Below are 24256 nucleotides of genomic sequence, written 5' to 3' on the forward strand. Positions count from 1 at the left end.
TTCCTGCATATGTAGAACACTTATCCCAGTGCATCTTCAGGAGCATTTCCTTGTCCTTAGTATGGTCAGGAATAACTGTGTGCCTGCTACTCTTTCTGCAACTCTTTTAGTTTGTCTGGCTCAGGTAAAAAAAAAAATAAAATTACCCAAGTGAAAGCACATGGAGGCCCCTCTCTCCAACCGACTAATTCTGCAAACTTGGACTTGCAGGACTTGTAGGATCTCCTCACTGTTGCCATTTGCCAAGAATTCTACTAATTTCTACCAACTAATTGGGAGTGTAAATAAATATTTACTTCAATAAATAAATATTTAAAATACAAAAAAGACTATCCAAACAAAGAAGATAAAAGAAACATAAAACTAGTGTATAAATAGAGATGAGCATGAAGAACCTTCCTTTCCAATTTTCCTATTCCCTCATGGAAAAATATTATTTTGTATTAATAACAGGGTGACGAATAATATTCATTTAAATTACTTAACTGACCTATATGTTGGACTAGAGAAAGAGCTTACAAAAAATGTAATTTATTTATAAACTATAAATAGTTTGACATCTTGCTATTAGGTGCCTTTTATGAATCCCATCATATAATTAAGCAATTGCAACTTCTTGATTCTAAAAGTCTTTAAACATCACTGATTCACAAATTAATTTTATTCTTTATTCTCAGTATGAGGTGGTTCTTACTCTGAGGATGCTCCCTGCCCAAGCACGCACAAAATCAATTATCTGGACAAAAAAATACAAATTGCTCTTTCTGCAAATATAAAATTATAAAAGAGCCTAAGTAGCTCAAAGGTAAGGAGAAAACATCAGCCCGGGAATTTTAAATCCATGATACTTATTTTGGCCTAGTCTCCTCTTTCAGACTGGAGGGTTTTTGAGAACACTGGAAATATCAGAGTCTGGGGAAGAGAACAACAATGAAGGAACTCCAGAAAGACAAATGATACACATTAACCTAAAAAGTGCCATGTTTGTGCTCGTGTCTGAGGGAGTATAATGGGAATGCAAGGGAGAAAATATCCTCAACATGCACTTTGTTTATGAGTTGGGACTTTAGTGTTACACCACAACTTGTTGTATATTTTTTCACACTGAACTTACTCCAGTGCTTTAATCTGTAGGTGTATTGTATGTGCTCCCAAATAAGCAGAAAGGCAGACCAGCTACACGTGGTATAAGAGACTCGGAGACACAGGGAGGGAGGGAAGGAGACAGGAAGAAATGTAAATCAAACAGGGAAAGTGAAGTTCGCCTTCATTTTTGGAAGCAATACATATGCATTCTCCTAAATGAGAAATTTTGAGGGCTATTGAGCACTCTGCTAAATTTCATGTGTTCAACGGCCCTTAAAATTTCTCATTTCTCACCTGAGGACTGTGGTTTACTGGCTGGTTGCTGGACTTGAGAATTAAATGTGCAGAGATCTTAAGCTGCTTCGTAAAGGCAATTTGTGAAACACAACCTGCTACATACATTTTTGAATGCTTTGTGTATATGCTTTTAATTTAGTCAAAGATCTTGTTTCCATGTTGAGAACATACCATATCTTTCCTAGGACAATATAATTCAAAGACATTAAGCTCCAGTAACCATTTGCACAAAAATCATTGAGGAAGAAGCCAAAAATCAATTAATTTTCAAAAGTGCATTATACTGACTATTAATTTGCTTCAGAAGTCTCATGTTTATCATCAATTATATTATTGCCACAGCCCAAAACTGATTCTCAGGTGCATATATTTTAATAAATAAAAATTTATATACATATTACACATAAAAAACAACCACATAAAATATACCATTTGAATTTTTATACTTACATAGCAAATGCATTTTATTGTACATTTTATTTTACTGTATTTCAACTTTTCCTTGCATTCCCTTATTTATGTAGCTTACTTTCTTATACATTAACCTACAGTTACCAGCAGGGATGATAGAAAGTTAAAAATATCAGTAATAACAATTAAAGGAGGAATAAAAGAGGAATCAGAGTCTGCAACAACCTAAGGAATGAAATTTGCAGGTTAGACAGCTAAGGGATTAGGAAAGGAGGCTGCACTTTCAGGAAACTCTTTGGCTTGTGAAATTTATAAGGAAGAAAAAGTCTTTATTCTTCAGGTCCTTCCCTAGAGGTACCAGTGTGGTTCCAACCCATGCCTCATGGCAAATATCTTTCTACTCTCTTCTTCAGACTACTGCTTCAAGCTTAAAGAAAGAGCACAGAAATAGACTGAACCTATTTTTAAATATTCTGCTGGAGTTCTCAGGTATTAATTTTTATGTTTACTACTACTGAAAACAACATAAATAAGGAATTTTTGCACAGATATCATCCTGATCCTACGGGAAAACAGATGAACTTTCTCGGTCCCCAGAAGCAGAGTATTGTTATGGAGATCGCTTGAAATTTTAAATGTTAGAGATTTTGTTTTTCAAGAGTTTCTCAACTAACAAGATGCCAGAGAAGGAATCTTTGGAGTTACAGTGTGGATGCAGCAGGTCTCCTTTTAATTTAGGAAGAAACACTCTCTGTACAAGATTGATTAGAAATTTAATTCTTGAACTTCAAATACATCAGAATTATTGCCGGCTATGGCCTTTCCTACTCCGAAGTGTGCCTTTATGAGGTAAAACACTTCCATTCACAGGATTCTGTTAAAGAGAAATTTCTACTGCAGGTACTCATAAATATCTCTCCTTTAATTAATTTTAGAGTTATAAAACCATAGCAAATGCCAGGAATTAGCATTTAACCTAAATTTCAGATAAAGGAAACCAACTTAATCTCAAATAATGACCACACTAACTCTACCCTATTAAAGACAAAAGGGTAAAAAATATAATTATCACAGAGGAGAAATAACCTCAATATCATTTGTGGGGATAAATTAAACTCTTCTAATATTACAGTTGAAATAGAGTTTGGAAAAGCTTGTCTTACAATAGATTCACTTGTAATTTCATTCTTCATATGCAAAAATCTATTAAGAAGTTAAGAATTTCCAAGAAAAAAACAGTTTCTGTTTCCAAAAACTCTATCATGAGAGAAAAGCATTCCAATTTTCTTTCAAGTATTTTAAAGGTTCCTTGGCTCTAAAATATTTTTCTATTGCAAGTTTTGGCATTTGCCTATGTGTTTGAGGGAAGCAACAGATAATGAATCCTTTCCTCTTGTGATTAAATTTTCAAAATTAAAGCTAGCCATAACTAAGAATTTAATGAAGGGCACTAGAACCATGAATCAAACTATCTTGAGCAGATTAACTAGCTTTTCTCTTTGAAGGAGTTTCACATGAACAAATAGTTTTCCTAAAGATTAACCACAGGGTGTGAAACAGTGGGATGCTGTACAGCTACCTCTAGTCCAGTGCATCCACAGCTCTCAACAGGCAAAGTTAATGTTGTGATTCTATCTTGCTTCCCACTCTGTATGGCACTTCAGAGATGAAAGGCTGGCAAAATTATTAGAGTGCAAACAGAACACCAAAGTGAATTTCACTTTCTTCCAAGTGAAATTACCCTCAGATTGTTGCTCTATCCCTACAAACTTGAATTCAGCTCTGCCATGCTTTTCTGGTAGTAATTTCTGAATGCAGTTCAATTTAAACCAAAATCCCTTTCATTCAAACCCCAGTCTTAGTTGTCTGTGACGTCTAAGCATGACAGCTATCACTTTTTAACAAAACTTGAGACAAAAATATGGAAATAATTTCTATCAACAGTTTTGACTCTGGTTTATGAAATATGTTTAAAATACACCATTTGTTTCTCAAAATATTGAAATTTATATTGAATTGAACCAATTTATATTGAGTTGAACCAATAACTTTACATACATGAGCACCAACGTCTCTTTTAAATAAAAGATGTGCAAAGCAGGTATCTTTATAAACTTCACTGACTTAGTTTTAGGAGGCTACACATGCAAAAATCCAGAAGTATAAAATCCGATTTAATTTTCAGTGCTGTAAATCCAGAAGTTAATTCTAAGCAGCCAGTGACCAGCGTAGCACTTAGGCTTTAGGTCATTGTGACCATCTCAGAGTAAGTATCTGGCAAGTGCGTAACTTTGTGATGGTGGAAAGACTTTTAGAGATCTGCTATCAACACAGATTTACCAGAAATCTTCTCCTTTACTGATGGGATATTCAGCAGACCTGAGGCACTCAGATCACAGACAATGCTCAAAAAGAATCATCAGAGTAACTCAGCTCCTCACCTTAACTCTCACCAGAAACTACAAAGCTCTAATATAATTTTAAAGTAGCTTAAGAGAGTATCAAGGGTACTACTAGCCATCTTCCTTTGAAGTGACATGAATGGAAGGCAGACAGCAAACAGAGACAGGTTGGAGCAGAGGAAGGTGGTTTTGATCCCCCTGTGCCAGTTTCAGTGAATGATCAGTGAATGAGTTATTTCAGCACAAGTGAGAGAAAGGCTTCAGCAAGACTGCACTGACCAAGTCCCCTTTCTGCACATTCCAACTAATTGTTAAAAATGCTGAAAATTAGGAAGAAGTATTTGCAAGGGAGCAGGTATCACGGAGAGGTCTAAGCACCTAGAAGCAAAGTCCCTTAAAGGAAGGGGTGATGCACAGGCAGCCCCCAGCAACACCTTGTGTGTGTAGTGAGAACAAGAATAGAACAGTACTTGTGCACAACAGCACAAGGAGCAGTAGCTGCTGTCACTGTGCTGCCATCCCAGAAGCAAGGAACACAGGAAAAACACCCTGCCCTGGGGCTCAAGGAGATGTGCCCAGCAGGAGGCTCTTCCCCTCCATGTCCAATTCAAGCTTTACAAATCCCAGTCTGCAAGCTTCCAGTCCCCAGGTCAGCTGGCACAGCAAGCAGATACACACATTCTGCCAGCTAACCTCTTCAGGTCTTGGGTATCAACCCCACAAATGCTGTCCATCCTGAAAGTACATCTGATACCCCTCCCAAGCATCCAGCTAAAAAGACTGTCTAATGAAGCCAAAATTTGGAATTTTTATCCATTGAATTCTTTGCGGGATGTCTAACACCTGCAGAATACTGCACCTAATTTTATAATTTTTTTTCTCTTTAAATAACTGAAACTGGAACCAGTTTCGGCAGTCAGTAGCATATCCCCAGCTCAAAGAAGGGCAAAATCAGATCAGGGTGCCCAGGGCTCTTAATGAAGAGAATCAGAATCCTACAGAGCAATGACTGCTGGCCAGACTACCAGACTATGAAACATTTTAAAACTACCTCTTAGGTGAGGTTTTCAAGAGACACTGGGTTATGTCCCAACAATAAAACTGGAAACCCAGCTTTGTTCTGTGATTTTGAAAATCTAATCCATGAATTGATTTTTCACTGTTAAAATATTCCATTTTCCCCATAATTTACTAATAGCTTTTTAGTGTGCAATCACCTTTTCTACTGGAAAAAACTCTCAAGTCAGACTTCAAGATGCCCCCTAATAGAACTTGGGGCAGCTAAACAGTTTGACTCTGACTTATTTTTGATTAGGGGTGCTGGTATGTGCATTTCTTTTTCCTTTTTTACCACATCATGCAAAAATTTACACAAGGGGCATGAATTTAATAAATTAACATCTACTATGAAAACAGTGTATTTTTAAATTTAGATTGAACCACTAAGTAACATTTATACCAATGAATTCACCCTTCACATTAATCTTGGAAGAGGAAGGAGAAAGCATGAGCATGTGCACAAGCTCTTCAGTGCTTCCACTCACATCCAATTACATCCTGCTGTCAATCTGACATCAGTGAGAACACATGGAAGACAACCTGGCACATCCGTTCCATTTGATCAGCCGACTGGGACACAGCTTGTCAATCAAACAGCCCCTCTTCCCCCAAAATCCTTTGAGGGGTTTGTCATCAAATGTTCCATCTGATCAAGAGATGGGAGATTTAACTGCCTTCACATAATTCTGACCACTTTTGCTCCCTACTTTCCTCAGGTGTTCAGTTTACCAAAGAAATTTCAGTAACAGCAGTTCAAACTTAAAGGTCAGCTCTGCTGCAGTTTAACATTAAAACAATTGAATGGAAATCATTGGGTTTGCATATCATATTTTTACACATACAATCACAGTAACTTTTTTCAACTGTTTAATTAACTTTCTTAGGAGACCTTTATTAGATTTTCTGATAGTTCCAGACATTAGTTCTTCTACTCTGTGTTTCTAAATGTACTTATAGAAGTTATAAAGACTGCTACATTCTGTATCAGCAACTCCAAAACATAAAAATTTTGGTGTTTATGCATCAAAGAAACTCAGCTGAAAGTGGTGACACCATTCCAGCTGTGTCTCCCCATAAAATAATTTTGGTAATCTTACATCACTATCACACAACTAATTAAGTTAAATAAATACTTCTTAAGACATCCTAAAATGCACATCATGATTACCAAGGAGAGATGAAAATCTGAGATATTTTTGTCAGCATAATAAAGTTTCTAAGCATACAATATGGTGCGGGTATCTGCAAGATTTTCTATCTCGAGATTTGATATAGAGCTCCCAAAGAGAGAAGTGCCATCATCATTCCTGTGCTGCTCCAAAACTAAGTATGAGGCAAATTCCAAAGCTGACCAAATCAAAAGACCTCTGTACATTGTCATGAAGTTTAAACAAGTGTGAGATCCCATGATCTGGCATCAAAACTTATCCAAACTTTGGGAACACAGTCAGGACATGATGAAACAACTCCATTACCTTTAGGAGGGAGCACTTGGCTACAATTTGTACAGCTCTAGACCTCTTTAATTTCCTCGCCCTTTCTTAATGAGAGCCGTAATTGTTTTAATATACTAAATCGCTTCTTTAGACACGTGACACTCATTTTAGCAGCTATTCTAGTCTCTGACTTTGAAACCTCCAGTGTAAGACTTAACCACATTGTGTTTTAATCTTTCACAAAGACACAGCCATATAATTGATACCTGGGAAAGGACAAGTCACTGACTGATGCTGAAATGTGATTTCTCACTGTTGACAATTAGCAGGCAGGCACCTGCTCTTTCTAAGGCAAATCACAGGTAGTGTTGACTATCCAAAAGTAGAACCAAATCCCCTCCATCATCAAATAAATGGATACATATGTACTGCTAATGTGTAGAAAGGTGGTTGGGAGGCTGACTACCTAACATGAGAGAGCTCAAAATTGTTACCAACTTTATTAGATAAATCCTGAAAAAGGAAATCAGAAAATGAAATAATTTGTTTGAATCTTAACAAACTGAAAGACACTGGAAGAATTACCCACAGTATTACACTGCCCATAAAAACTGCTTCTGAAGCTTTTCAGCATCAGCCTTTCGGACATTTTATTTGTGGAACACGAGCTGCACACTGGTGACTTTCTTCATAGCTAACATACCTTGGGTTCGATAGCCATGGGCAACTGAGAGCCTGTGAGCTCTTCATAATTCTTCGTTCTGCAAAGGTGCTCGATCAACGAGGATCAGGAAGAGTCAAAGTTAAGAGCAGCTGAGACTAACCCAAAGAAAATAAATCAAACCCAAATGGCACTAACATATTAACCGACAGTGCCTCTGTAACCTCTGCCATGCCCTGAAGGAAAGCTTGCTATAGGCTGATAAGCAGAGCTCACACTCTGTATTGCCAGAAATAATTTGTGCCTCGTTATTAAAAAATTCACACAGTTGGAGGTGAACTAACTGAGGCAGTGGAGACAGTAACACAGAAGGCACTTAATATGTAATTAAGCCATGATCAGAAAGGGGACACATAAGGGAGAAAGCATTGAAAACAGAGATTCCAGAGAAAATACCAGATTCAAGCAAAAATGAGAGCAATTGTGTATTAAACCATGTTCAACAAAAGAATGTACTGCTATGTACTACTAAAAGAATCTGTGCAGAATTCAAACACTAAGGCCACAGATAACCAGGAAAAACCACTATACATTTGGTTTAGATAACCTTCATGGACTTCAATGCACAACAAGGTGACAGGTGTTTTGAGAGAAAGAAGGCCTTACCCTCACCTGGGCAATTCTCAGTCATGCTGGAGATCTAAGAACAGGAATGCTATAGGAGCATTCAGTGTCTCAATTCCTTTGGTTTTATTCTGTAAAAACATTTTAGCCCTACCGTTGGCTGTTCTGGAAGGACTGCAGCAGCAACTGTTTCATCTACTGAAAAGCCCAGCTCACACTGTATTAATGCACTCACTATATCAAGGAGGGGGAAGAAAACCCAAAACTAAAAGATTAAAACATGTAACTATATGTAGTATGTAACTATAGTATGTAACTATAAACTTCACAATCTTAACATATACAGGATATTCTCTTTGCAATAAACACTGCATTCTAGAGATACTTAGTGACAGTCTACAGAACTATTTTTCTCAGTTTAAGTATTTTACAGAAAAAAAAAAGTATCAGAAAAAACCCCAAGCAAATATCCAGTTATGCAAGGATTTGTTTCAGATTAAAAAAAATAGGAAGCTTTGTAAAAGGGTTTCTTCTAGCAGACAGTTCTACGTGTTAACCAGACCTTAAAACCATTTTCCATTGCTTTTTCCTATTAAATTTGTTTCATGCAAATATGCTGAGTGCAGAGTCTTCACAAAAACCAGTTCCCTATAGAACGTACAAGTCACATGTGGATTTCGCCTTTTTTCACATTTTCTCCATTTAGTATTGTCTCATTTCCCTACCAGCTGCTTCACCATTTCCTGAGCTGCACCATCTCGTGCTGTGTCCAATATTAGACACAGCAGTGACAGAGCAAATGGGAAATAAACAGCACAGCTGATCAGGACAACTGGCAAAGCATGCAAGCAGCACATCCAGAAGTGACTATGAGTGAATAACCCCCAAAACATTTGGTTGTAGGAGCTTAAACCACTGATTTTTAAAAACAAAGCAAGATCCTCACTGCCTTGACTCTAATCAGACAGAGCTCTGAGAAACCAGTCTGAGCCTTACTCCAGAGAGCACACGAACTGAGCACTGAATTAGGAGCAGACATTTTTCAGTGCTGGAACTCTCAGTGGAGGGAGAAGGAGGGAAGGATGGGCTTGAACTCAGGGGGTCTGAACCCTGAGTTCATTATTATGAGGATAATTCAAACCCAAGCAGGATGAACAGTGATCTGCTGTGTAGCAATGGAGAAGTGAACACAGGACAAAGAACTACTTTTAACAGGCTAATAAAAAGTATTTATTTGAACTATCTTGTCAACAACATACTCATTCAGAAGAGTATGTACACCCCTCACTGCTGTCCCCTTCCCACATCTCCCTTCTTTTCTTCAATTCAAAATGACGGATCAGTGGACAGACAACTAAACATTGAGTGAGAAGCAGCCTGTTGATGCTCTGCTACTGAAAAACTGAAGTGACACTGGCCAGCAAATGTAACAAGTCAGTATTTTCCTGTTTAATACACTTGTCTTCTTGCTTAGACTAGATTGCTGAAATTATAATGGACAGATTTGTTGAACATGTTTTGAGGCTAATTTAAAAAAATAATGATACAAACATTGTAAAATTGTGCTGAACGTTGTCAAAGACATCAAGTTTGTAAACGCCTCATTTGCAAACAATCTGCTAACGAACGCTAACCAGTTCAGATACTGATCTCTTACCACTATAACTGTAGCTATTTAGCAGTTTTATTCATTTTAATAATAACAGTAACACTTAGAGAATCAAAAGAAAACAGTATTTCTTTTTTATCATTTAGTAGGACTTATTGGCCATTAAAATATATTTTATGCATATAATTCTTCCAAAAAGATCATAAAATTAAACTGAAGTATAGGTACTTGCTAGCAACATTATTCCACTCAGTTGAGATAAAGCCATTACTACATCCAATTTAAGGACTGAGACTTCTTTTAGTAACTACAATCTTGGAGAAAAACTTTAAAATACTGAAATATAATGTCTGAACACTTACGTGATCACATTAGGTATCTAAGTTTGGGCACCAAATTACAGCAAACAAGCTCCTTGTTTGTGGCCTGTGCTGTTAGCTCAAGTGAGGGATTTAGGGTACATGGAAAGATGAATGGCAGGTGCCTCTTTATTTTCCTAAAGCACTGTATGAAGGAAGAGCTTTCTAACCATGATGATGGTCATTTGACCCAAATCTGATAGCACAGATGATGGAGCATTATTAAAGCATGGAGGAATCATAAGCTCTGTGCTGCCAGAACAGTGACAGCAATGATGGGTTGTGGGAGAAGTTCGGTTTGTGTGAGTGGAGCTGTTCGGTGATGATGATAATTACCTGTGAAATGAATATTCATCACACGGGTGAATTCAAGGCTGAATAATATTTCACTGGAGAGTTGGGATAATGTTAGGGAGAAGTTGGTCAAAGCTGACACAGCTCACTTTGCACCATGGTCTAGTGCAGCTGTTATGACACACAGATGGCTGCCAGGAATTCATGAACTGGAGATGCAGCCTGCAGCAGGCAGAGCTGTCCCCTGTGATACTTTGTAAATACAAGCTGAAAATTAGCTAAATAGCTTTTTTAATCCTGAATGTATGTCCACCCCTACTCCAAGAAATACATTACTGCTATTATTTCTGCAAGGAGTAAATAGCATTGAGGTACCCAATGTCAGCCCTTCCTTTCTCCACAATTCCAAAATCTCTGTCAGAGAATACCTCCCTTCTTTAGAGTAATAAATTTTTTCAGAGGCAACCATTTCTAAAGGTACGGTCTATCTCTGCCAACTCCTTTGTGATTGGCACAAACCTCCAGCCAGCTGAAGACCTGGCAACTGCCCCAAAAGCACAACAGCCTCCACAGTGGGACTGAAGTAGGACAGTTTCACTTTATTTGTTGATTTTTAATTTCTTTCTTCTTTTTTTTATTGATGTTATCAGACTGGGGGGAAAACAAACCAACGAACTAACCAACCCACCAACCCAAATCCCAAAAAACCCCAAAGAAAATGTGTGCCAGAAGTCCTCAAATGCTACCAATGAAATGGTACAAGTGTGGAGAGGAGCTGAGAGGTACTTTAAAAACATGTACGAGTGGAATCTTCAATAGTCTGATCCAGCAGCTAGGGCATAAAGATGGACAAATGATTCAGTAAGAAAGGCTTTTTCTTTTAATTGTCTGAAAGCAGATTAGTTTCCTAAGCATACAATAAAAATAAACCATTAGCATCCATCCCTGAACACTGAAACTCTACAGATCAATAGCCAACAATTCAACAATTAACTGCAAACTTTTAAGTAATTGCTGCTACAGTATCAGCTTAAACACACACCTATAGGCATAATTCTCACTATTACCAAGAAGAATCATATGCCTAGAACCAACAGCTCAATTAATTCTTTGAGAATCTGTATGCAAACCAAACCAATTAAATAAATCCTACAAATATTTCCTTTCCAGAGCCACTAATTACACACTTCTGACAAAACACTACTCAAGGTTATGTATTGACACATGCTACAATACATAATTTGTAATGTACTCATTTGTTGTTAAAGAAGAAATATTATTTTGTGATTTACAGTAGTATGAGTAGTGAAGGCAAAAGACTATTTTCATACAAAACTAGTACTAAAACCAGGCACATGGTTTTTCATATTTTAATCCATAAACAGACATACAAAATTAACTTTGTCCTGTATCTTCCCAGCAGAATTCTACAGAAAAGAAAGTCTTAATCCAAAGGCCACAGCAAAATACAAAACTGTGTGTCAGACAGTTTCTCCTATAACTAAAACCACAAACCTATAGAAATCAATGGATTAGTTTATTAAGGAATTGAGTAATTAGGAACTTAATTTTTAAAATAAATTTAAAAATCCCAAAATATCTGAGAAAATTCCTCAAGCTAAGTTTAAATGTTGAGGAAGCAATGCAAACCATCATCAGTGTATCAGAACACCACCTTGGCATAAAGCACTCTTGAATAAAGTTGAAGTTACTATGTTCAGTTTTAGCTTTACCTGCAGAAATAGTGTAAAGCTGCAAGTTCTGCCTATGCTAACTGGGCAGGTGAAGGGCACAGTGTGCCCTTCATCACAGACAGGAGTACAGGGTGTTCTGACATTAAATACGCTGTGCTCAATGACATCATGCAAATAGATATTCCAGTCAATTTATTACTCTTTTGTTTATTTTACATTTTTCACTAGAACTCACTAAGTATCACTAAATACAGAACTGGCTCAGAAAATTTGGATACACAGGAGCAGAAATTAAATATATTTAAAGCAACCAAGATATTCTTTATGTGGTTGCAGTAACAATGGGAGAAGGAATGCTGTTCATGCAGGTGGAAACTGTGTTTCCATCACTATTTTTACAATAGGTAACAGATACGATGGTCATCCAAGATATGCTCACATAAATAAAGGTTTACCCAGTAAGAACAGGCAGTTATTTTCTTTTTTCCCTTTCTCAGTTGAAATGAAAGGATTTTTTCATACCATGCCCTTGTCTTCAAGAATTCTGTATTTCCTTCCAGAGAGTGTAAAAGACAATGAACTTCCTAATCTGTCCCCAAGTACAAAATGAGGAAAGGAACATCAGCAAGAGGAAATTACTGACACATTTTGCAAGCAGCAGAGGTGAATACCTCTGGGGACAACTATTAGTCAACATTTCTAGTACTTATCTATTTAAACTATTAGTAATTGACTCCAATAACAAATAACAACCCCAAATTTGTTCAAAGTTCACATGCATGTGCACACACACTTCTGATTTCTGCCTTTCCTTTAATGTTCTGCATCTCCATATACACAAAAAAAATCTCACAAAACGTTTTCTGATTATTTTTCTGGACTAAGCAGTGTAAGGTACAAGATTGCACCTTTAAGTAATGCAGGTAGAACTTGTACTATGTCAGTACTACAAACATACCTAGTAATAACACTAGTAGTGACAAATAATAGTAGCAACAAATATGAAAACTCTAACAGAAACAATGGAAGGAAAACATTAGTGAGAAATTTTAAAAATAATTCCTGTCTCTACCTGAATAGAATAATTAATTTTGTTATTTAGTTTCTTTGCAAAGAAATATCAACAATGTTATCAACAATATATTTTGTGCTCAGAAAGTGCCAACAGCAGGAGATCCAGATTCCTCCCCCTTCCCAGGTATGCAGGAGGGGTGTTTCTGGCACTTCAGTCTCAGACTGATTTCACTTCCAGAGGCCATGGGCAGCATAACCTGATGCTGATCTCTAGAACTAATAACAGTCTCCTTGACAGCCCTCCATTGTCTGTAAAGCAAAGGGAACAGTCCTGGCTCACAGGATTGGGCTTTCCTTAGCACTTCAAAAATCAAGCATGGAGCTAAGCACCTCACATTGATTAAGTCAGTGGCAACACTGAATCCAGCTCATCAGATACTACTGCTTTCAGTTATGAGAGAGAAAGACAGGGATTTCTGTAATAGCCAATTTCTGAGTACAGTACTCTGACAGTCCAGTTGCTTATGTTCTTCCTTACAGATGCTCATCAATTCCAGGACATTAGTACTGAATAAAGCAAAGGGTTTTTACAAAACTTATCATTTACATCTGATTAGTCACAGTGCTAATATTATAATTTGAATTTGCTAGCTTCCTAATATTCTCTTGGTGACTTTCACAGCAACTGTTTATATTTTGGTATGTGACTTTCCTAGGTCCTCAGACTGTTTTTCCTGGGGTTACAGCTGGAAGTGACTTTATCAACATTACTCTGTATTCACATGTTTTGTTATATAACCAGTGCTTGGGGGGAGGGGCAGTGAAAGAATTGTTCTGCTGGTGTTAAATATTTACCTTATTCCTTCCATGCTGTTTTAGCCATCTGAGCTAAAGATACTTCATCCAGTTGCAAAGCCTTCCTAAAGAGTGACAGCAGGAAACTGATTTTAAACAGCTTCCAATAAAACTGAAACTTTGAAAAGGGAACCTTAGATTTTAAATCACATTCACAATTTATTTCACATGAAGACCTAAGTTCAGAAGAATTTGAGTCTCACTCTCCAAAGAAAAACTAATTCAAGCTCTATATTGGTTAGGGTACACCCATCCTACTGTTTATCCAGAAATGCAGCAAGGTCATCAACTCACTGAGCTACTTCTTGACAGTTCTTTATTTTGAGAAGTACAAAACCTTCTGACAGATCCATAAATGAGAAACCCTGGGAAGAAATGTTATTTTGTTTCAGCATCTGCTCTACAAATGAAGATAAGCAAACCAGATTTCTAGTTCCAGAAAATGACAGCTCTTCTTTGTTTCAGAGAGTGACATGAAAGACACAGCAAGAGAATGTACATTAAACCAGCCTGTAGGACAGGGGCAGAGCCTTGTGCTGGTTCCCCTGCTCTGACACCCACTTCCTCACTCTGCCTTGATGCTTGTTCCTATCTTGATTTAACTCTTGACATCTTCTTGGACACTCTTAAATGTTATTGGAAGAGGTTCTGTTAATATAGCAAGAACATTTAACAGATACAGTTCCAGGTTTCGACAAACAGAATTCCAAAACGTTAACTCAAAAGTTTAGGCTTCTCCTACAGATATTTCATTAATATTTGGCACAGGTTACTGCAAAGGTTGCTATATCTCATAGAATCATAAAATGGTTTGTGCTGGAAGGGACCTTGAAGATCATACAGTTCCAATCTCCCCCTGCCATGGGCTGGGATGACACTCACTACATCAGGTGGCTTAGGGCTCCATCCAACCTGGCACTGAACACTTCCATGGATGAGTCCTCCACAAATACCTTGGTTTCTCTTACACTGGCTGCGTTACCCTGCCCTTTTGATTTTTACTTCTATGATTTCTGGCATTTGACACCATGGAAAACTGGTGATTCAGGCAAGAGAATGGAAATTAGCATAGCTTGTATCTGTGCACTGACAAATGGATTGTTAAGCTTGTGTAACATTTGGAGAATGCTTTTTTTATTCTTTAGATGAGATTTGTTAGCAGGGGATTGGAAATGCACTGTGATCCTTCGCTAATTTATTTCCTCTCTCTGTAGGATTTTTTTCTCACTTTCCCCCCTCTCTCGGATATTCACTTTTTAAATCAGAAGAATTACTTACGAGAACGAAACTATTTTTAATGTTATGAGGCATTTTTTTCACGGAGATGATGGCAGCTGAGACAGGATTGGAAGCAGCATTACAGGAATGGTGACAGCAGGTTACAAGCTTTTGTAACACGTTTGTGGTCTAGGAAGGGAGCACTCACTTCAGCCTCATGGAGAAAAAAGTGTCTTTGCACATTCACTTTGCTCACGTATTTTGATTTGATGAAGTGAAGGAAAAGTATTCCCCCCATGAGATTTCAAATGAAGGCATAAACATACAGTTTTCTCACCCCAGTTATTCCAGGGAGAGATATTTCCAATTACTTGGCAAATCAAGAAAGAATATCTGGAGGGGGTCTGAACCTAAGTGCTCCTTTTCCTTTCCTTAGAGTTTGCAGATACTCCCCACAGAGCAGAAGGCTGCAGTCCAGGAAGCCACAGGGAACTGCTCATGGCACTGTTTTTCTCTGGGAGACGGTAACACCACCATGATTAGAACACAGCCAGCCAAACAAAGCACAGCACACCAGGAATCCCTATTTGTGCAAAGGAACATAGGAGGAGACAATGCACTAAAGCTTAGGAGTGTGGAGTCTTTTACTTTGCCTTGTATGTAAGGTTTTTTTGGACAACATGAAGCTCATAAATACTCAGAGCAGATGGTGTAACATACAGCAGCAGGAGATGGAGCTTATTAGCTGTCACTTCCTTCCGCTAGTCCACAGCCCAGAAATCTGAAGGACCTTTAAATCACCCTCTACTGAGCTGAGTCCCTTTCAGGAGACAGTACAAGGGATAAACTGTGTGCTCTTACACAGACATCACTTCATTATGCTTCAGGTCTCTGCTCTAAAGCTTACAGGTACAGAACATGCTTAAGTTCTCAGAAGATATTCTAAAATTAGTAAAACAAATAAACAACATTAAAAACTAAGCATCTGGCATTTTTAAAAGAAAAAAAAAGAGAAAGATGATCCTAATAATACAAAATAGCTCAACTGTTTTTATACTAACCCTACCTAGTAATAGCATGTTACCAATTGTCTTCTATTTTTTTTTAAATTTTCTTCCTTAAATCACAGAATTTCAAGCAAAATGCTTGCAAAAATAATTGGTTTCATTTCTAATCAGCCTGTTCCTAACTTCCTCTTATAGTACTCAAGAATGCTTCATTCCAATGTCCTACAATTACCTTCCACAACAGCTCAATGCACAGCTTTGAACAAATGATGCAGCTTAAAGGTTAAAAAAAAAAAATCCTTTCCTTCATTAACCAACAAATCTCACCATAAAGAAAACACAGGGAACAAGAGAAGTAACTACCCAGCCAAAGAGTTCCAAACTACCATATTTCTAAAAGGCAGCATAGCAGTAGTTCACTTAAGAGCATATTTTTTTTCTTTTGACATTCTTATTCTTGTCCTTCTCAAAACTAATGATCTCCCTTCCAGCTACAAACATAAAAAATGCATTTTACCATGTGCTGTTTACATGTCAATAAATACACATTGTAATATATTTTATTTTGATAGAATTTATCACGAGTACTAAATGGCTCCCAGATATGTAACTGGCAGGTAGAGTGACAGTGAACGATCATACCCTGTTCCACTGGCCACCAGGTGACCACTGGTAGTACTGGAGCTCTACCTTCTAAATAACAAGAGATTTGGGGTGCCCCTTCACTAACTGCTTTTTGTGGAAGTTTATGAGCATAGATGCCTAAATTCACCCAGATAAATGCTCCAAATCTCTATTAAAACAAGGAAAAATCACTCTACTGGCATTGGTTTCCTCTGGGAGAGCTCACAAGACCACAAACTTGTGGTTTGTTAGATTATTATTCTAGTGTTATACGTAACAGATTAAGGGGAGAATCTAATAAAGGCTTTTTTACCTTTACACATCCTCTAAAAATAAGGTAATTGTAACTAAAAGCACATAAAAGCACTAAAAGCACAGAGCCCAAATTCAACTCTCCATGGCCCTGGTACTGACACAAAGCAGATCTGCTGTCCTGAATGGATTTGCATAATTCTAGAATCAGAGTAGAAAATGGTTATTATGTAAAAAGCTTTTGCTACTTCACAGATGACAAAACACCACCATGACATTTTCCTGACAGGACAATTTCCTACCAGTGCTTGTCAGCATGCCTTTTATTTATGTCTAGAATGATCAGTAAAACTGGTTTTGACTGGTCATGTGATGTTAAGAGTTACATGTGTTTAAACCTTCCTTCCTAGTAAGCTGAAAATTGCTGAATTTTAATGCATAGCAAAACACACATCCTATTCCTGCACCTCACAAGTAGTTTTCCCTTCTCGGGAACGGAAGTGCTTCAGCAACTGAAACATTTCTACTGCCTCTCTACCCTCACTATTGCTAGGATGTATCAGAGGGCAGAAACGGGAATTGGATGGCAACAGCAGAAAGCTAAAAAAGAAAGGATGAGACAGAAGCGGCCTTAGGCTGCAGGGCTGTCTCACACTGTGACCCAGGCCTCTCTGCAAAGTCAGTGGAGCTCATCTGAGGAAGACTTTGAACATTTAGCTGGATCTGTTTACCTGTTGCTCCTGAAGATAATTTTATATGCACTTTCTAGAAAACATTAATTGTGTCACCAACCTGGAGCTTTTGTCCACAAAAAGGTTTTCCTTACTTCTTAATGGGCTAAAAGCAGAATAGGTCAATTCTTTGTGAGGGACTCTGTCATTTCCTACAATACTAGCAGTGCTGATTTTCTCACATGGATTTACCAGAAATTACTTGCTGTTGGATGCTCCTGTGAGGAGTAACTCCATTTTGCCTTGCACATAATGCAGTTCAATATATTTATCTTGCCAGGAAATGAACATTTGTCTAATCAGAAATTTACTGCCATATGCTCATATTGTTAACAATCAATAAATTCCATCATGCCAATGACTTGATCCCAGATGATTATCCTATCAGGAATTCATTCCTCTAAACTAGTGTTTTCTAACAAATCTATAATTAACCTAAAAGCCAGAAAGCTTTTCTGTACTGCCAATATTTGTAGAATACATCTCCCTTCATATTTGCTTTGGTGGAAACAGAGAAAACTGTGGGAGAAAACAGTTCTAGTTACGTAAACATGTCACAAATAAGCTTGAGATACAATCTATGTATGGTGCATCTATAAGAACTTTTTTTTCCTCACAGCCAGGTCCATCAATGATTTTCCTAGCAAGAGCAACACTTCTGACAACTTCTGCCAATTCTACTCCATCTCTTTCAAGGACAAAACAGTATGTTTACCAATTCTTCCAGGAATTAATTTACTCTGTTTGCCAATATCTCCAAACTATACAATATTAGGTCTGCCAGGAATTTACTTTGTAAGATGATCTTGCCAGGGTGATATTGCAGATTTACGTATCTTCAGACAAGCAGGATTCTGAACCTTCCAGTGATTAAGAGAATGCATTTATAGATATACACATTATGTGCTTAGTACTGACTCTTCAGGAGTCAATGATGCTTTATCCTGAGATTTTTGTACCTGGTCTCATTAAGTTGTTAGGCCAGTAAAATTTAGCTGGGCTTGAAACAGTCTGTGGTGTTATTTGTTAAATAAATTGTCAGATAACTGCAAGTTTCTGATGCAAGTAACACCAGACATGGAATTCAACTGGCACTGGAATGGGCACCAGTACTAAACCTGAAGAACAGCATGTAAAAAAATTGCTTAATCAATAGATCAATTCTGTACTTATTTGCTTTTTTTCCTTTGGTATTTTTTTCTATAGGACCTGCAAAACCAACCAATTAATACCTTCGAAGTGTAACATTTGAGAATACAATTTCAGGAATCTTAAGGAATAAGAAATATTGACACAATTAAGTATTCTGTATTTGGATACTGTTCTCAATGTTTGCTATTTATATGATCATGTGGCCTTTCAAACTTTGGCACAAAAAATGTTCTGCAAAACACTAACAGCACTATTCAATTCTGAAGGATGAACTCTTGAAATGCTTCCTTTAAGTTCATGTCATGTCAAATTCTGGTTTAATACAGATTGTCCATATGTGTAAACATATACTACCCATGCATTATGATTTTACATAATCTCAGATTTCTATTGAAACTTTTCCTAGAAATAATTCTTCACTATTGACACCAACAATGAAATAGACAAACGGTTCATAACAAAAATCTTGACAGAAATGGCTGAGATCAGTATTTTGTGCAATAAATCACATTTTACTCTGAAGCTATTTACTAAATTCAGATGACTGCCCAGTCTAATTTATATAACCTACCTTGCTTAAGTAGCCAATACAAATTCTTTCAATTTCCATAAACATCTGAACTGCTGATTCTTCTCACAAAACTAACTAGATCAGTACTCACACCCCTACACTTGTCCCTGTTAAAAGTTTCTCTGTACTAATGATTTTATTCTGACATCGTTTCTTCTCACATTCCATCATTAGAGCTCCTTGGAATGCCATCTCACAGTCATCACTATCACTCCATGTGGGACTGTTACTGTGAGTCTGTTTCTCATCTATTCTCACACCTTTCCAGGATGAAGTTCATGGGTATTATCCTCACTGTGCACCCTGTTAATTCACCACACACAGGGTACTATTTCAGCTGTAGTTAGAGAGGAATATTATTCCACTGAAGAAGAGCATTATGGCACTAACTGGGGATACAACTTTTGATGCCCCAGCAGCTTTTACAGGTAGAATTATTGTATGCAAGTCTCCAGCATTGGCATGATAAAGCACTCCTTGCAGAACAGTCCCCTTTGAAAAGGGCGCGCTGTGGGGTTTTGGTTTGGCTTTTTAAATTTCTGTTTCTCTTTTCTTTTTTCCGAAGATGTGCCAAACATGAAGAAAAACGTTGTTGAAGATTCTGGTGAGTCATTTTAGGAAAGAATGGATTTAAAAAAAAAAAAAATCCATTTACAGTTTTATGGATTCATCCAGATTCATAGTACAAACCTGAACCTGATTTTTCCTGGTGTTGACTGAGCAACCACCAAGAACCACCAAGAACTCCCAGGTCCCACACTGTGAATCCTTTTGGAAATAGATTGATTGCACTAGAACTGCAATCAAATCTGCCTGAAGTCTGAAATTTTACACTCAGCTTAACAAAATTTTTTGCTCTTTGGATTTTGAGCGCCACCAGTTTTGTATTTCGAACCTGTGCTGCTTGCCAGGCCAAATATTTAGGTTCAATTTGTGGCAGAGAAAAAGCATGATTTAAATGACTAGAAAGACGTCAGGATGAATTCCTGGGAAGCCAAATGGATATACTTAGCAGTGCTATTACTACATCAGTTATTCCAAACTGTATTTGTTACAGAAGACAAGAGAAAACTATGATTTCTAGTACAAGTTCAACTCCATCTTTACAAATCAGTGCACATGAATAGGATTTTTAGAAGTTTTAAGGTGAAAAACACAATATTAAATAATAACAATACTGACCTACACAATTCAGGAAAGAGGGTGCCTAGAGGTAAGGAAGTATTAAAGAGCTGCCCTGCATATTGGAAAACTACTCTTAGAAGCTTAAGTAATTTTTCTACAAACATGGACATCAAGCCTCATCCTGCAGTTTGAAGTGTAAAAGAATGTCTTTCATCCAAGAAGAAAATCACCAATCTTTGAAAAACAGAAGATCTGAAAATCCATACAGTATATCATAAAAATTAATTTGAATGGAAAAATCCTGGGGCATATAATTTCAATAAAATCATTATACAACATGAGTGTAAAATACTTGCTGGTCTGCACATGCACGTAACTGATTCCTTACAGATCAGTCCTGAATAACTGAGCTAAATTCATGCCTGACAACTTCTTACAGAAATGCACACTAATGTGGACATTTCTCCAAAATTATTAATGTGATTGCTTTCAGAGGCAATGTTCTGGAAGAATAAATTCAACATGACACAGAGGCTGGGTTTTTATGCCTACAGTAGTGATTGCCACCCTTTTAGATGTGCCCAAGCCAGTGATGCTGCAGCTGACAGGAATATCAATAGCAGCAAAGCACTGCAGACCCGGGGTTCTTCAAGGCCCAGGTCCATGCTGAGGTTTTGCTTCCACAGCCACAGGTACAAACAATGAGGGAGTTGCTCTAAGGAGACCTACAAGAACATTTACACCATCCCCAGGTACAACAATACAGCCATATCTCAGTTAATTAAACTCTCATAGCACGTTCAAGATAAAATCACAAACAACAAACAATCTGTTTTCTAAACAATCCTCTGTTGAAATCTATGTTCATGACTTTTTCTTCCCAAAAATAGTTGTTTTGTAACTCTTTGGAGGAAATATATGCACATAGATTGAGGCAGCCAAGTATTATTACTCCCATGAATTATAGGAACTTTCAGACACCACCAGTATCATGGGCATAACTTGATTCAGCATAGCTGCAGTAAAGAAAACCAAAACGCTGCAATAGCTATGTAGCACAGCTGTTCCAAATTTTACATTAATTTACACATCACAGAGGAGACAAATTTTCCATCTTCAAAAAGCCTATTTTTCATTTCCTTGTAGAAAAATAAAATTATTTTTATATTCAGAAAACTGGAGAAAGCTTTTCTGAGTAAGCAGTGAAGGCTTTGGGGGCAGGGTGTGCGTGATGTAGCTTGTTTGAGGATTTTGGGTTTGTTTTTAAATAAGTTCCATAAGCTTCAGCTGAGAAGTACTGGCCACATTTTAATGTAATTTAACCACTTCCTTGAGGAGTAGGGAGTGACTGGCCCCAGAACCCTGTTGCTGTTAGCCCTTTAAGGGGACAGGACTCTCACTGCTTCTGACACACTGATTCCTACAAATATTCTCCCTGTCCCACCATCCTGCCTGGACTGGTGATAGAGCTGAAGGCAGCAGACAAGCTCTCTGCTCATTGTGTATAAAAGCAGCACGTGGGTTTACAGAGTCTGTCAGGAAATGCTGCAGTAAATTCTGCTCATTCCTTCCATTTCTTTAGTCTTTTTAGCTTCTATCTCTAATCAACCTTTTCCTTACCTTAGTTCAGCTATCATCACTGTTCAAATATTTCTCCTAATCACGCAAAAGGCTAAAATAGAAACTTAACTCTTGGTTTTTTTTCTTACAATATACTAATTAACTTCAGTTTTTAAATTACTTGATTATCTATACGATCAGAAATGTTAAGAGAATAGTTGTATTTGAATTAATTCACAGGCTTTGTAAGCACATGCAGAGATAGCCTGCAGCCTCAATGTTGATTTTATAGCAAAATGCACCCAACATATGCAAAGGTAGTAAATAATTTATCAGTCATAAACATAAGTAAGAAGAGTAGCTCCTACTAAAGAAAATATTTGTCTATAGCTAGCATGTGATGATTTCCAGAAGACCAGGCAGTCCAGACCATCCTGCCAAAAAAAAAAAAAAATCCAAAATTTCTGATATTACAGTATGATCAAAACTAGGTAAAAAGTGGGTTGATAGTATAAGTCTTTGAGAACAAAATGTTTGCTCAACTCCTGATATTGTTTCATAGTGCACAATCAGGAAGTAATAATCACAACTAGTAGATAAATTATTTACCTTGCGTGGACTGGTCAATGGCTTTTCTTTTTCTGCTATGACTATTATAGTTAAGTCTTAGCTCTTGGCTATATTCATTCAGAGTTTCTCTTGAGTCATAAGATTGCCTTTGCTTTCCACCATCTTCACTTTCATCTGAGGAACTTGTGTAAGTTAGATCCACTTCATGTTTAACTTTAGACAGTGGCTGGTACGGTTTGCAGTCCATCTGCTCCATCTCTGATTAAATAGGCTCAAAGTCATGAAAACAAGCCACTGGAATGCCTTAAGGAAACAGTCCTGGAAAAAAAAAAACAACAACAATAATTCATTTCAGACCTAATATATACTTTTAGGTCACAAGGGTCCAATTTTATTTTTTATTTATATAAACCAATTAAATTCCATTAATATCACTATAATCCAGGAAAGAAACTGAACATGTAACATTTTACTGTTTTGGCTTTTTAAAATAGAATTAAAATAACAACTACTTGAAGGAAAAAATTAAAACCACATCTTAAGCACTGTCCTATTAGACCAAGCAATAACTGTATCTTATGCATAAAATACATTACAGCAACTTCTATTCAGTATCAAAGCTAAGATGGAACAGTTACTATTTCTCTAAAGGGATGCATATTCATCTTAAGTGAAAACAACATTTTATGTCTTTTAAAATATGAAGCCTAGAAAGCAGAAAGTTCACTATTTTGAAGTATTCTCCTGTAAATTACATTGCATCTAATCAAGAATAAGAGACTTCAGACATTAGAAAACCACCAAACTTTTTAAAAATAGAAATATACCCCCTTGTTACTCTAGAAGAGCATGCAATGCTTCAGAAAAGGACATTTTCTTTTAGATTCTGAGGACATTTCAACAGGAAGAAGCTTCTACCCTGCAGTACAACCCTTTTTCTTCCCCTCCATTTCCCATCTGCACTCCTGCCCACACGGGGCCTATACAAATCCTCAGTGGAAGCTTCCGATCTGCAGCTTGAGTTTCGTGTATGTACTTGTATGACAATGTTCAAATCCAATATCCTTAAAATCAAGTGCATTGTGGCTGCATGTGCAAGTGGTGCACCTGTCCTGTATCTCTGCCTTCATTAAGCTGTTTCCATCACCAATTTCAAGACAAACTCTGGGATGAAATAACAGGCATTATGGCACAGCTTTTATAGCAGCATGGCTCACAAACAGAGCTCTGTTTGGTTTGGTCATTTTTGTTGTTTTCTTTCTAGATTAGCAGATATTATTAACCTAGAAAAACAAATGTAACAAAAAAAGGTGCCTGTAAACATTATTGCTAGAAAACAAAAAACCCCCATGGAAGTTCAAAGAGATTTTGCTTAGTTAGAAAGCAATTTCTCACAGCTTCTTAATGATTTTAAGGTCAGCAGCAAAGGGAAATAAGTTTAATACTGACTTTGATATCAGCCCATTTCCCATCTGCAACAAGGACTTTTAACCCCATATACTACCAGCTGCGAGCATAAAAACAGAATCTCCAAGAGCAAAACATAAAAAGTGAAAACACACTAAAGGTAAACATAAAAACCCCACAGAAAGCACTTTCAAGAGAGCTAAAGAGATGATCAACTTCTGAAACTGTCTGAACGTTT

General features: G+C 37.2%; 1 protein-coding gene across 8 annotated transcripts in view; it reads right to left on the reverse strand.

The window, feature by feature from the left end:
• The window catches only part of TENM1 (teneurin transmembrane protein 1), an 828305-nt gene that overhangs the window by 216745 nt on the left and 587304 nt on the right, over nt 1-24256 (reverse strand). For all 8 annotated transcript variants that reach the window (XM_017743128.1, XM_017743129.1, XM_017743123.1 and 5 more), the window contains one exon: nt 22651-22929. In XM_017743128.1, coding sequence (XP_017598617.1) covers nt 22651-22867 — 217 coding nt within the window. In that variant the 5' untranslated portion in view covers nt 22868-22929. The remainder of the gene's footprint in view (nt 1-22650; nt 22930-24256) is intronic.

Source organism: Corvus brachyrhynchos, unplaced genomic scaffold (genome assembly GCF_000691975.1).
Source record: "Corvus brachyrhynchos isolate BGI_N302 unplaced genomic scaffold, ASM69197v1 scaffold398, whole genome shotgun sequence".
Classification (NCBI taxonomy): Eukaryota; Metazoa; Chordata; class Aves; order Passeriformes; family Corvidae; genus Corvus; species Corvus brachyrhynchos.